The sequence below is a fragment of the Morone saxatilis genome, unplaced genomic scaffold, assembly GCF_004916995.1.
Source record: "Morone saxatilis isolate NCDOM2014 unplaced genomic scaffold, NCSU_SB_2.0 Contig19, whole genome shotgun sequence".
Taxonomy (NCBI): domain Eukaryota; kingdom Metazoa; phylum Chordata; class Actinopteri; family Moronidae; genus Morone; species Morone saxatilis.
The window spans coordinates 13,772,741-13,788,437 of NW_023339751.1; the positions used below are offsets into that span (position 1 = coordinate 13,772,741).

Sequence of the window (15,697 nt, forward strand, 5' to 3'; positions counted from 1 at the left end):
CCCCCACCACACACACATACACACACCTCTGTCCAGTGCCAGGCTCCACAAACATATTCTGTGTAATGTTGAATTTTCACAAATCTGCCCTGTCAAGCAGCAAGCTTTGCAGACAGTCTCCACGCCGTGTTGCTTTTGAAGACCCCAGTCAGTCTATCGCTACATAAGTATGTGTATGACATGTTTCTGTCTAAAGTCAAGCTTTTCAGGCATCCGGTGCCAGCTGCTTCTCTCTGTGCCATGTCTGCCAATCCTCTCTGCTAGCCATTGCTGCCTGCCACATCCTCCACATCCTCTTTTTGAAGCTAGACAATGTCCCTCTATGACTGTGTGAGCTGTGAGATACTCATTTTGCACCCCAAAGCCTGCTTTTCTCTGCCAGTCCTTTTGTGAGGCTGTGCTTGTTTGTTAGCTGATATGAAGCTCATGTTAAAGTTACCAGTGACCTACTGCTGACTGCAGACAGACGTGAATCCACCATATTAGTTCTTATATTTAAGTGCTGCTTTTGCTACAGTCGATCATAGCGTCCTGTTACCACGCCTGGAGACTTGGATAAGCATCAAGGGCACAGATCTTCGTTTATTACGCTCTTACCTCTCCAACAGAACCTTCTCTGTTGTTTTGGGTAACTATTCTTCCTCTGTGGCTCAGCTGAGTTGTGGTGTCCCTCAAGGTTCAGTTCTTGGTCCCATTCTGTTCTCTATATACATGCTGCCTCTTAGCCAGGTTATCCAAAAACATTATTTGTTCTACAATTTTTATGACGATGACACTCAGTTATACTTTCTCTTAAAACCCACAAATCCCAGCAGCCTAGCAAACATCGCAATTTACCTAACTTATTCTCAGATTTAATTAGGATAAATTGGAGCTCATCTAATCTTGGTGGTCAGCAAGATGTTAAGCAGGCTGCTAGGGGTAATATTTGATGCAAACCTCTGCTTTGACAAGCAAGTCAAAAATTATGACCAGTTATTGTTTGAGACAATTGCATGGTCATTTTTATCCTCCCGTGATCTGCAAAAAGTGGTAAATGCTTTTGTTTATTCTAGGCTTGATTACTGCAATGCATTTTACTCGGGTATCACCAGCTGGTACAGAAGGCTGCTGCTCAACTTGTTACTGGGACAAGGAAATATAAACACATGACCCCAGTGCACTGGCTCCCTGTTAAATTTCGGATTGATTTAAAATTTGTATCACTCACTGTTAAATATTTGATGTGTTTTTATGTGTAATGTTTTTATTCTTATTTGTTACTCATTCCATTGTTTTATTACTTCAGTGCTCATGTTCCATATTGTCATTTTATCTGCCTTGCTTGGTTTTTATTTTTTCCTCTGTACACCACTCTGTAACATTGTTAAGTGCTATATAAATTCAGTTTATGATTATTCTGTCCATGATTTAATTTCTTCCTTTCTTTTTTTCCTTTTCTTTATTTCTCCTACATATCTGCATATTACTTTTGTTTTTCACTCTCCATCTCTCTCTGCCTATTTATTTCAGTTTTTTGGTTCTTAGATTCGCAGATACTCACTCTCGCAGGAGGACCATTCCTCCGGGCTTCACAGCTGTTATTGGCATATTGCACAGTTTCATCTTTAAAGTCATAACATTTTCTCGTTTTCAATACGAAGTCCAATTTCTTTCCTCACTAAATTAGACATTAGTCAGCCCTTCAGGTAAGTGATACCAGGGAGTGAAATTAATGTGGTAGAAATTGTGTGGTTTCGGGCCTGCTATATTATCAAGGTTTCACATACACACGTGCTCACACACACACACACAAGTCATCCACATCCAACATAACCCCTCCTCATGCTCTTCCCTCCAGTCAGTTGCGTAAATTGTCCCGGTCTAGCCAGGATATGCCTCTTGAAAATGTAGCTGCCAGAGAAAATGTTTCTCTGAACATTTGATGGCCCGCTTATGTATTGAGTAGGATTGCAAATCTATTGAACTGGAGCTCATACAATGTCAGTAGACCATTAAATTTGTGTGAAAAGGCCTCTTGAATGAGCAGATTGAACAGAGCTCTGTCTGAGTCCACTTCTCTTAAGATCACTTTGGTTTCTGAACAATAAAAGCACACATGAAGCAGGATTGTTTCTGTCTCAGGCAAATTTGTAAAAAAAAAAATGTTAATATCACGTCTCTTCATTCTTTCAATTCAGTCAACCTGATTCTTCCATTCTTCTTGTAGGTATCCATTCCCAACAGTTTTCAGCACATGCAGTAAGAAGGACCTTGCTGCCAGTCTGGAGAAAGGCGTTGGCATGTGTTTGTACAACATGCCCGAAGTCAAGGTGCTCTATGGTGGCCAGAAGTGCGGCAATGGTTACGTGGAAGAGGGAGAAGAGTGTGACTGCGGTGAGCCAGAGGTGAGGTTGAGAGCAAAGGCCTTCATCTTTACTTGCTTCATTGGAGTGGATCAGTCTCCCAACACTGTGGTTGTACTGGGCAGCTCTGTGTAACTATGTGAATGTGAAATGGTGCGGAAAAAAGCAAATGTTTTTGGGAGAGAAACAAAAGTTAAAACACAAAATCAGTTGGGAAAATCAATTTTAAGTCTTTGGTGAATTACGATTCTGCGAAGTGTGGTTAATGTTTTTTAGAAAAAATTCTGTGGGTGGTCCTTTTCCCAAAATGTCAACAACAAAAAAAAAAAGCAGGCCTGATTTATCTTCAGATTCTCATTTCTATTCACTGTAAACTGCCTTTACAAATAAGCATGTACTCAAAAGTATCAAACGTGCACCTTTCCAACTTCATATTCCCCTTACAAAACCTATTGTCCAAAGAAAACAATGGTAACTGTCCTGTTAGCAATCACAGAGAACCACAAAAAACTTCACGTAAAAAACTCTCTTGACATTGATGTTGTTATTGCGGCTTAAAAGCATCGAAACCTGCTGTTCAAAAAATAGCCTAAAAGCTCAGCAAACCACCCGAGGCCTCCAATATAAGTGTTTTATTTACATCACACCTTCTCTCCCACATGTGCTGAACAGTGCTCTGACAGGCCGCCACGCTGATGTCATATCCTTGTTGAAGGCCCATTAATCAAACCACTGTCCAACTGCGTGACAAAGGAAACAAACAAAAGTGCAATCGGGTCGAGTCGCTGAAATAAGCTTTCTTTGGCTGTGGAACCCAAACAACTAGGCACGCTCTGATGCATGTATTCAGCCACACACACACGCCCACACAGACACACATACATTGTTTCTCGCTAACACACACTGTTAGGTGAGAATCACATGTGCGAAGCATGTATTGCTCAGTTGCAGCCAAGGCAGTTGCATGTCTCAGAAAGCCTAAAACCAAAGGAGATTTGATGATAAATCACTCAAAATCTCTCAAGGTTGATGGATTTCGTTTAGAATGTAATGCCCCTCATAATTCTTCAAATTGTTTGTTTGTCTAACCTACATCTAAAACCCATAAATTATTAATTTATATTGATGTAAATTAGTGAAAAGCAGCATATGATAAAATTTTGCTTTTACTATTTGCAGATAACTATAGTTAATAGTAGATAATTCAATACATTTAAAGATTCAGATCAGTATCTACCTTTGTTAGCTATGGATTCTAGTGGCAGTCTAATTAATATTCACAACCAAAAACTACTACCTGAAAATGAGATCAGCAGGAGATATGAAATTATTGGGGGTTCGAGGGCTTTTTATTGCCTTTAATTGATGGTGACAGCCAATAAGAGTGACAGGAAAGAGGGGAAAGAGAGAGAGGATGACACACAGCTAAGGGCCACAGGTCGGATTTGAATCGTCCGCCGCTGCAGCAAGGACTCAGCCTTGGTACATTACCTTGGCCAGCTCATCATTGCGTGTGACGACATTTAGCTTGCTGTGAGCTCATGAATCCAACAAGTTTCATTTTAGCCATTACCAAATTACCGTTATTTAGCCAATGATTTTTGTAACCGGTGAAAGTGACGGTCAGCGTCAGCTAAAGTGAGCCATCTAACATTGGTTCACTAAGAGAGAAACGGTTTGATAAGTGATTTGTTAGCATCCTCTTTAATCCTGAGAGTAGTGTTATTTTGGCGAACTTACTCTTTAAAACTGACTCAACAATGTGTTTGATTATTTAGTTAAACTGTGTACTCCATCATTTAGAGGCAACTGTTGGTAGTATTTTAGTGGAGTCATTGTGTTGACCACCAACGAACTAACTGTATAATTTACATTTTCCAACTCAATCTCTGCCAGTTTGCCCCTCCATAACCCCATGATATCACCACAGAGGGCCTGCTTGTTTTATTTGCTGGCCCACTTAGACCTAGAGATGAAAGCCACTTTTTCTCTCCTCTCTAAACAATAGGCTTACGTCAGGGCCAAGAGGTAAACAGCCAGTCTCATAAAACCACACATCAAATGAAAATTAGACGTCCAACCATCCAGTTCCCAGCCTTCACCAAGTCTTGTCATTACCTTAGAGGCCTACAAGCAAAACAGCCACATTGAGAGCGCGATAGTGCGATGCGTGACACTACTTGGAAAACAAAGCCGATGTGTTTCGGCATCCAATAAAAGATAAACATTGCAACACCTCCCTGAAGTCTTTTACAACAATACTTCTCTTTCAAGTACTCCTTACGTACCCTATCTCGGCGGTTTCTGCCAACGGCCAGCTGATCTTGTTATCATGGTGAAGTGGCTACAATCTGTGCCTCTTAAGGGCCTTCAAATCCCACTCTTGCTTCTGCCAATGATACCCAAATAGTGAACTCTTGCCACACCATTCCGCTATCTCCATCAAATCAGATTTGAAGATTTTAACACACCCCACCCCAATTGCTAAACCTGATTTCCCTCCTCTGCTTCACATTCCCACAGTTATTTTTTTTACATGGGCCGCCGCATTAAACACACTCCTCTTTTTTTGCAAGTCCAATGGTCTTGAGAATTCCCAAATCCAGAACATATGAGCTTCAGTTAATATGTCTCCACTCAAAGGTCTCCAGGTCAGGGTAAGCAAAGCATGAATCCCCCGGACAGGAAGTGTGCTTCGCTGACCTGTAAGTCTTGATCTGACAGGGACCAGCTGACAGAGGAACTCCAGAGCGGTGATCAGGTCCACATGTTGTTAACTATTTTGTGTTTTTCCTTTTTATTCTAGGAATGTATGAACCCATGCTGCAACGCCACCACATGCACCCTTAAGGGAGATGCCGTGTGTGCCCACGGACAGTGCTGTGAAGACTGCAGGGTAAGACCTTTCTCATGCATTTTCCTTCTACTTTGGACACTTCTTTTCCCAATTTAAATGCCTTTATGCCATTCTCATAGCAGAAAAAGTTCTGAAATTGTATTTTCTCTTTTCTCAATCTTTTGAACATTGCACAAAGCTTTACTCTGCAGAGATGGACATTTTTCATTTCTAGACTTAAGTGCAAGACCCAAAACTTTCTTAAAGCCTGTTAATTCTCTCTGGTAAGCTATTAAGAGACTCATAATAGTGTGACCTTGGATATAATTTAATATCTCAGGGCAGTTGATTCAATCTTGGGATATTTTACCTCAATAATTGAAGAAAGGCTCTCAAGTTAGATTGCAAGTTCACTTTCACCAAGTTATTAGTGGTTTTTGCTATGACATGGAAATCTTTCTCCTTTCAGATGTCCTCTCTTTGAAAATGAACATTTGTTGAAGATGATTAAATGATTACATGTTTCTGCACCTTCATTCTGACCTCCTTCCCTGTGCTTTACACAAAAACGTGTGACAGTGTTGTACATAAGCTAGATGTCCTGTTGAAGCTCATTTCAGACATGAAAAATATGTATTCATATTTAAATAAGCCCCCAGTCACTTTTCTTACTGGATCAGATCTAGTTGCAAAGTGGCTCGAGTTTTGGTTAACAAGGCCAAGACCAGCACAAGGTTAAGTATGCAGAGAGATATTGTACTAAATTGGTGTCTTCTTCTTATGAGCACTGTAAGTAGATCACAATGAAAAGAAAATAACAACAAAGGGCTGTGCAATATGACCAAAATCTCATATCCTGATATATGATAACAATATATATCACTATAAAGCACATTTTCTGTAAACAGTTTATATAAAATGACACATGGAATGGCCTATTTCTTATTACATTTTGAATTATACTTGGCAAATAAAAGGTACTTATTCATATTTGATTATATTGAGATATATAAGAGAGAGATGTGAAGACGACCAAGTAAAGCATTTTGTACCACGTTGGTTTCACTATTAATCCCGATTCAGACTGAAATGCGAGTTGTGTTTTTTGGGGGACTTTATAAAACATACTGCTGGAGAGAGACAGAGAGAAACAGAAGGGGGGGCAGATTCGTTGCATGTGCAGAGCAGTGCAGAGCTGCTGGTGTATGCGTGTGTGTATGGGGGAGAGATAAAGCAAGGTGAGCAGATTAAAGTAATTTGTGAGTAATCACTAGCGAAACATTTGCTTTGCATTGCATCCCTGCCTCATCAACTCCTCCAAAAGTGCATATTTCTCTCATATGAACTCCGGACTCCAGAAGAGAGTGATTTGTCACACAGTGAAATAGGTGAAACAATAGACGTTTTTCTATCCTTACACAATATAAATGGTCATATCACACAGCCCTAAACCACACCGCACTGTATTTACTTTAGTTAGCTTCACATTGTTGAGGAGATTCTTCTCATGTAAGATTTGTCTATAAAAATGTGTTTTCATGCTTTTAATTTTTACTACCTTTGTGGCGCAAGGCAGAAGAAGAAAATTCATCCACGGAAAATTAATACAGTATAAATATCCAGCAAAACATAAAGGATGTAAGCAAATTAAATTAGAATCAATCTAAAATCTCCTCTGACACTCATGGTGGTCATTAATTAAGACTTGAACTGCAAAATCAATTTAAAACCCATCACTCCTGTAGCCTCCAGACAACTGAAAACACTTTTCTTCCTTGATAGCATTTTTAACCTCGCTAGCAGCATCGCTCTATGGATGGCATTGTTTAGTCCAGACTGAAATTTCTCTATTAAACTATTTAATGGATTGCTGTGAAATACTGTACTGACATTAATATTTCCCAGAGGGTGATCCCCTGATTTTCATGTAGCGCCACCGAGGTTTTTATTACATGGATTGCCACCAACTGTGGTGATCTTCATCCTCTTCATCCAGCATCTTCAGGTCAAAATTCTAAACTGTCCAATAGTTTGGTTCATGACCATGCTGATTATGTTGTCATGCTAACATCTAAGACAACTAAGATGGTGACCATGGTGAACATTATACCTGCTTATCATCAGCATGTTAACATGCTGCTTCCTTTTCAAGCCATGTCCTTTTTCAGGATATTCTTATAAAAAGGGATCAGATGTGCTGATTACTCTTGTCATCATGGTTTCATCATAAAGCCCTGAAGGCAAACTCACACGTGCCCATGTTGACTGCTGTCTTTTCTCACATAGCCAGACCATGCCACACTTTGGTTGCAGGTGGAGCAAGTGCATGACACACAAAAACACAACCAGGGTGGGTTTTTCAAACAAGCGACACATTGCTTAGCCTGTTCACTGATGCACGGAGCAGGTTAGGACATCTTCATTGGGAAAACCTGAAACAATCTGATATTCACTCGTCTGCATCGCTTCCAGTTAGGCGGCAGTGTTACAGAGCTGCTAGTGTAGCTGTAGACTCTTAGTTTCGCTCTCTCATCACTGTTCTCAGTGCTATCACTCCTTCTAGCACACCATATGCCAAATATCACACACACATTGCTGCTCTCTTTGCAACAGTTCTGTCATGTTTGAATGAAACCAGAATATTTACAAAGCCCAGAAGCATTGACTTTAAAAGATAGATGAAGTCAGAAATGTTGCAGACTCTATGTTTGAAAGGGTTTACTGTACTGTATTTACTGTGTTTACAGCTGAAACCAGCTGGCACCCTGTGTCGAGAGTCCAGCAACTCCTGTGACCTGCCAGAGTTCTGTACTGGTGCCAACCCTCACTGCCCAGCCAACGTTTATCTGCATGATGGGCACGCCTGCCACAATGTCGAAGGCTACTGCTACAACGGCATCTGCCAGACTCATGAGCAACAGTGCATCACCCTGTGGGGACCAGGTAAATCAATGGCTACTGATAAGTTTGACTGTGTAAATAATCTTCACTTCCATAAGGGGATCCCTCACTTCATTTTGGTGATTATATTTTTGTATTTTCCTTGTATGTTTTTGTGTGCAGGAGCCAAGCCTGCCCCTGGGATATGCTTTGAGCGAGTCAACTCTGCAGGGGATCCTTATGGGAATTGTGGGAAAGACTCCAAAGGCTCCTTTGCCAAATGTGATGCGAGGTAAGACAGTGCAGCTGCACTGATGCAGTAGAGGTACAGAGAAATCACTGCGCAAAATACAACTGATTAGTTTAAGTGGTGTCATTAGCAATCATCATTACGTTGTGAAATCTGACATGTGATCTTCAAACAAAAGTTTACATGGGTGAAAAATGTAATTTGAGAAAGATAGCAGCTAATTACGTTCTAAGAAAGTATTCATGAATTGTTTCATGCTATTCTTGTTGGCTAATTGTACTAAAGATCTTCTCCCTTTGGGTGAATTCGGTAATCAAGCTCTTTCTTAATTGATGTAATTGCTTTAATGGCCGGAGGACAGAAGCACTGAAGCTCTCTTCAGCCGTCTTTCATCTCTCTCTACAGATACTTATCTCTGTCTGTGATTGACAGGCTTTTACGCTTTAGGCTTTTTTAATTAAGTGTTTTACTATGTGTTTTTTAATGTTTGTGTGCACGCATGTGTGTTTCCGCTTGTGTGTGTGTGTGGGGGTCATTTGCAGGGATGCAAAGTGTGGTAAAATTCAGTGCCAGGGAGGAGCCAACCGGCCTGTGATCGGAACAAATGCTGTTTCTATTGAAACCAATATCCCGCTACAAGAAGGAGGGCGGATTCTGTGTCGAGGAACACATGTTTACCTGGGTGATGACATGCCTGATCCTGGACTGGTTCTGGCTGGTACAAAGTGCGGAGATGGCATGGTGAGTGATCAACTTATCACTTAATCATACAGAGACAAGACCCAGTATTATTATTCAACATTTGGTCTCACTATGCACAGGGGGAGCCATGCTTAACCATGCTAAATCACATGTGGCCAAGTATTATACACACATTCTTATTGTCCACAATGTTAATAAACATGTTCTTTCTATAGGTTTTGAAGTAGCTGTTAGCTTGTTGTTTACTGCCATATAACCACAGGATGCAGCTACATCATTTGTCCTCTAGAGATCAAAGAATGCTGACAACTTAAAAAAACTACTGTAGTATTCCTTTTGGCACTGAGCAAATAGTACTGCAGTACAAGGCCCAGAGAGGTTGTTCCTTCCTAAATAAAAAGGGGCTAATAAAGTTGCCTTATGGCAAACCAGTTATTTTATTAGGTGTGTCTCAGCTTTTTTCCTTCTATATGCTGCCCTTCTCACCACACCGGAGACACCAGGGCCTTTTTCTGCCAAGAAAGAGACCTCTTGCTTTGAACTGGAGACCTTGGATCCTTAATTGTCTTACCAGATTAGGTTACAGGATCTGTTCTCAGTCCTACCTAATGGCACACTGGCTGTGAGAGCATATAATATGGGGCTCATATGAGCAGTGTCACCAATTTTATCTTTCAGTAAGTAAATACGTAAACATTCACTTTTAAAGCAACTCTACTTCCAAAGTGCAGGAAGCCAACTTAACTTATTTGCAGTGTCCACTGGCCTCTATACTTTCCTTATGGTCCCAAGTTAAATGTTGTTCAGGTGCAGGTTCAGCAAGACAGTTAGAGTTAATACTCCACACACCATACCCTGTGGTTCTCCCTGATGAAATTTTTTTTTTAATCCAGTTGCGAAGGAGATAGCGCTTTCTCGCCATTTCCTGTTATACTGAAAATATTACACAAGTTTTGACACACAGCCCAGAACTGGCCAGACCACACTTGCTCCTTTGCAGATACCCATGGTGCCTCTTCAGTAGTTCTCACAACTAGATGATTGCATTTGCCAAACCCCCTGCAGCTGTGGATTTAGCTTGTGAAAGACCAGAGCTCTGCCTACGTGTTTGATATTTGGCAGAATGTGTGAGGGTGGGGTTATATGTTAGAAAATAACTAGTTCATACGATATGTTGTCTATCAGTAGTTGTTCACAAGGGCCACCCCTGAAGGCGGAGTGAAAATCTGGCCATCCTAGAGAAGGGGGAGACGCAATAATTGTTTAAATATGGGGATAATGCCGCACGCTATGAACAAGGTATTTGACCGTCTGAAAAGCAGTTCTGAAGAAACATATTGGCAGCTTTAGAGTGTGGAACCAAACTGCTGGGTTTCTCAGTCCTACAAGTCCTTAAAAGTTCTTTCACTTACCTGAAGGGACTTGCCCTTGGTGCTGAAAGGCCTTTGAGGTTTGTGTGCAAAATGGCCGTCTGCCAGGTTAGCGCGTCTCCTGGCTGTTGTCTCGCAGAATGTGAGTTAGCTCCACACATTATCTGGGAATTGTGATTGCCTGAAGGTGGGTCTTTGTCACAGGCCTTTGTTCTTCTCAAAAGGGTTTTTTTTTTTCATGCCAATCAGGGCATTAAGTTGGCAGCACATGGCCCACAAAAGACCTGCAATTTGAAGAAGATGAGTGCTGCAAACCTAATGCGGGTCTTATTTTCTACATAAAAGAAACAGCTGACTTTTTTTCTAGTCTGGTTTTTGTTCGTTCTAGAGGATACACAGCATAGTGTGCCTTTTGCAACCAGAGTGCCCAAACTTCTTTCTTTGGAAGGCCAAAACTGAAACTTACTGGTGGGCTGCGGGCCAAAATCAAACACCTATTGTATTGTATTGTATTGTATTGATAAACTGCAAAATGGTATACTGATCCCAGGCTCCCTTTAGTGTCACTCTGCTCACAAAATAAAAAAAAATATATATAACTGTGATTTATATTTGGGTAGTCCTGCTTTTGCATCGTCATCCAATGAATTACATTGCGCTATGTGTGGTGTAGCTAGGTAAACATGTCCATTAAACATCACTTCAGTAGTTGACTAAACCTGGTGTCAATATTAAAGATTTTATGTAGCATTTACAATTGTATTCCATTTCCATGTTAATTTCTCTCTAATTCTATGTATTTTCTATTAAAATTGTTAAGTTTTTGTTTATGATTGACAAAGAACAGCTGACTGTAGTGCTATTTGAGCAGAGAACATGGACCGGCTACTTTTATGGTTTAGACACTAAACCTGTGCACATACAAAACAGATATTATCCAACTGTGCCACACAACTGTTCACACTTCTTCTTAGTTATTGTATTCATCTTCATTTGCTCTTCAATTATGTACTTGCTTAATGATGCTTGTTTTTCCCTTTATAGGTGTGCCTGAATCGGCAGTGTCAGAATGTCAGTGTCTTTGGTGTGCATGAGTGCTCTGGGAAGTGCAATGGACGTGGGGTGAGTACAGAGTACCTACTAGCTCAATGTTATACACCGTAGCCTTCAGTTTAGTCGCTTTTTTACCAACTGAATACCGTCTTACTGCCCTATGATTGCGCACCATAGCAACAGTGTATTTACAGTGCAGCCTCTGAGGTATGGCAGCTGCTCCTATTCTGTATGATCAATCTTCATTGTCCCACTGAGGTTAAATCAATCCCATTTAACAGAATCATTTATGGTCTGCGCATAGTGTTGTCCATCATCTTCTGAATGTACAGTGAGAGAAGATACAGTGCAGCACTGCAGGGAGAGACCATAACAGTAGTTCTGTTGCAGTATGAAAGTAACTCTTCCTGCCAAGAAATGATCACCTTTCTCTTTCAGCTTTTCTTATCAATAATTCAATAGGGGGTGCTTTTATGTTTGATTTACTTTGTTGTTTAGTTTTTAGAATCAAACACTCACCAGGGGCTAAATTCACCTACCGTAACCTGTGATCTTCACTGCCAATTAAGGCAATTTATGGTGCAGAGATTATATACAATGAGAAATCAAAGCTCTGAGCCTAAAATTGTATATTCCTTAAACTCTTATCTTGTAACTGACCAAACACTCCTGAACCAAATTAGTCTGTCAATAAAAAAATAGCATCATGCTCAACAACAAATAAAACATATCTGTCAGTTGATCACTGGAATAAAAATAATCACATAAAAATTACTTTGCAATAGAATTGGAGTATAGAGAAATTGTTTCTCATTAAAAGTGTGGACTTGAGCTGCATCTTTCCGCCCGCAGAAGTATCTGCCAAATCAATTTGTCTGCCATTTTCTCAAACACGTCGCACAGTACGAGACCTGACTGGAAATTTAGTAATTCTTTGTATTTACTGTAGAAACTGAAAGAATATTGTTTTCCTGCAAGTCAACTCACTTTATCTTGCAAGGCATGTATTGGCTGTGTGCAGGAACATTGGCATTGGCAATGTTTTTGCATATTAACCCGGTGAAAAGCAACTTTTTAGCTTTTTTAAACTTTATATATGCAAATGTGTCAGACATTTTCAAGAAATAAATAGATACAAATCTGAAGTGTGATCTTTTCTGATATATCAAATACATTTATATGAAATCAAGATAGAGCCAGATCATTGTGTTTACCTAAAACAAAATTTAGTGACTGACTGCATCTTTTTACTGTCCTAAACGTATTAAAATGATTTCCTAAATGTTAATTCTACGTAGGAGCAACAGATAATTTTACCCTTTCCTTGTGACAAACATTTAGAGATTGTATTTGCTTCGTGTGTTGTAAATTTCCCCCACACACACATAAAACTCCCCCCAAATCATACCTCCCTCTGAGCCCCCAAGTGCCTCTTAACCCCGTCACCCAGTGCGAAGGAGTGTCCATGGCCTGGAGGCAGTGAAGGCACTTGACTTTACGTCTGTGCTAAATGTAAATCCCCCACAGCTGCACAACTCTCTCTGCACCTCCATCCTCCCTCCAACTGACAGCTGGACTGCGTTACCTCACCAGGGAATCCTCCTGGATCCGACTTCTGCACTGGAAACCTGAGGCTTTACAGGATGGACTCTCCCATGCACATGTTTTATCTATTATGACTCTTGCATTTGTGCGAGTGCACACACACAGCCAGTGTCCTCTTTTATTGAAAGTCACTCAGACTAACTGAATGAGAGTGGCTTATTTATGAAAAATAAACCAATTCAGTTTCAATCTTGTTATTTGGGGATAGACCCTTTGTAGAGGGCAATGCATCATTTATATCTGGAGATAGCTGGTAAGAATACAAATGCCAAATACTATTTGAAAGGAAGTATCAGTGTAGTAATATATAGTAAAACTACCCTGTTTGCAGGTGTGCAACAACAAGAAGAACTGCCACTGTGAAGCACACTGGGCGCCTCCGTTCTGTGAGAAAACAGGCTTCGGTGGGAGTATTGACAGCGGGCCAATGAGACTGGCAGGTAAGGGTGGACGATTTAATTTCTATCCTCTCATCTAGACAGAGACAGCACTAACTAAGAAATAAGCAACAACACAAAGCCGTACCAGCTGCCCCTTTGTACATCTCTTTCTTGCAGAGTCAGTACTGGATTGATGTGTGGTTTGAATTCGAGTGTAACTCTCCTAGAACAACATAATTTCCACTCCACCAAGCAATAGATTACGCAGCACAGCCTGTAGTCTTAAAAGAGAAAGAAAATTAATCTTAGTCCTTAGAGTGAAGAAGAGAAATGTGTATCACAAACTGTGCTGCTGACTGTGGCCTAGCTGTAACAGTCTTTGCGTTATGTCCTGTCATTGTTCTGTGCTGTAGATGTGCGTGTGTGTGCATTAATGTGCGTGTTGTCATATATGGCATCAGCCGACAGTGTGGTCATTACAGTGGCAATCCTGGTCACCCTGGTCAGCCTTCTGGTAACCATCGTGATCATCTTTCTGAAGAGGAAGACTCTTCTGCGCCTACTCTTCACCAATAGGAAGAGCACCTTGGAGAAACTCAGGTGACAAAGAAAGAGCCAGTGAGATTTGATTGTAGCTCAGCGACATGTTTGTGAGGCTGCAGCAAAAGCCCTTAAGAACTTATTCAGTGTCATTCATTTCAAATCTTTCAACTGTAAGTAACACCTCAGTTTGGCTCCAATGCCATGCAAAATGAATGACATTTGAATGACAAAAATGAAATTTGGCTACAGGGAAGTTTCCAACAATATATATATATATATATATGAGTAATATTTATAAACTTAGAACAGGCCTGTATTTTTAATTATGATCACCTGAGAAACACAAAAAAAATTGTATTTTTTATCTACAAACTCCGAATGTACTCTGAATACATCATATAAATGTATATGGTCAAAAACAAGCTGTAGTTTGGGCTTTCAGAGCCCCTAAGAACTTGGTAAAGTATTTCTCCATAACATTAATTATTCATGACTAAATGAGCCAGAATTGAAGTTAAAGTTAAAAAAAAAAACATCCTTAGATAACATTTATGAAGAGTTTAACACAGAGACTGTGTGGATATGTTTGATCACATTTGATTGACAGTGGCTTGGCAACATAAACAAACAACCCACTAACGGTCATCACAATTTGACTCAGATGTTGCTAAGCTATGATTTTTTTTCCAAAGCTGTTAAATTTTCTTGTTTATATGAGAGGGGAAAAACAGGCCTATACTTTCAGTCAGGATCAGCTGAGAAACACTTTCATCTACACTGAAACAGCAACAGCATGTGTGAATATACCAGAAATCTTATGTATATGGTGAAAAAACTACATAACTTTAAGTACTTTTATTGTACTTATAGATCTGTGGAGGCCAACAGACCAACCAGCCCCATCAGGACTCAGTCCCATTACAGGCCCACACCACAGCGCAAGCCTCCACCCACACCCTCCGGCATCAACATTTATAAGGTGAGTCACTCCCTGTAATATGTTTGGATCTATCTGTGTTTGTTTGTGTGCTCGTTTCTGCAATTTTTTGTCATCGCACTCTATTGGAGCCCTGTTTTAACCTGCAACAAAGCTTCGGTTTAGAGTTGTCATGCTCCCCGGCCTGTTGACAAAACAAGATGATGGCAAGCCGGGTAATTGATTCAGCCTCGGTATATCTCTCTCGAAGAAGAAATATTAATTACGGTGCTATTGTTGTCAGGAGGCAGAGAAAGTTTAATTGAGAGATTGCTAAATTTAAATGAGACTCAGGATGTTGTTATTTCAGCCCCTTTATTATTTGTTTGTGATAAACATTTTTTTTTTAAAGAATGGAGCGGAGTTGATTGATTACGGCAGAGGAGGCACGCAGTTTTTGATTTGTTTGTTGGAAATGATAAGCACAGAGGGAGATTACCTATCATTTGGATGTGTATGACAAACTAAAGCTGCATGCATTTATATGCAAGAGTGTGTGTGTGCAGTATATGCAGCATAGAAGTTATATCTAATATCATAATTAAGTGTAGAAGTTCATCCAGTTTGCTTAATCATATTCAGTCGACCAGAGTGACTATTTGAAACAGCCTGTCCTTTCTTATTATAGTCACCAATTCAGCCACTCGCTTATGTCCAGATGTCAGTCAGCATTGCAGCAGCTCTCTTTCAATACATCTGCACTGTGTGTGTGTGTGTGTGTGTGTGTGTGTGTGTGTGTGTGTGTGTCATACGTACA

General features: G+C 40.3%; 1 protein-coding gene across 1 annotated transcript in view; it reads left to right on the forward strand.

Moving 5' to 3' along the window:
- adam12 (ADAM metallopeptidase domain 12) overlaps positions 1-15,697 on the forward strand; it is a 79,021-nt gene that overhangs the window by 53,415 nt on the left and 9,909 nt on the right. The window contains exons 12-20 of the mRNA XM_035664031.1: positions 2,210-2,387; positions 5,152-5,241; positions 7,929-8,124; positions 8,245-8,353; positions 8,854-9,052; positions 11,428-11,505; positions 13,373-13,481; positions 13,883-14,021; positions 14,835-14,943. Coding sequence (XP_035519924.1) covers positions 2,210-2,387; positions 5,152-5,241; positions 7,929-8,124; positions 8,245-8,353; positions 8,854-9,052; positions 11,428-11,505; positions 13,373-13,481; positions 13,883-14,021; positions 14,835-14,943 — 1,207 coding nt within the window. The remainder of the gene's footprint in view (positions 1-2,209; positions 2,388-5,151; positions 5,242-7,928; positions 8,125-8,244; positions 8,354-8,853; positions 9,053-11,427; positions 11,506-13,372; positions 13,482-13,882; positions 14,022-14,834; positions 14,944-15,697) is intronic.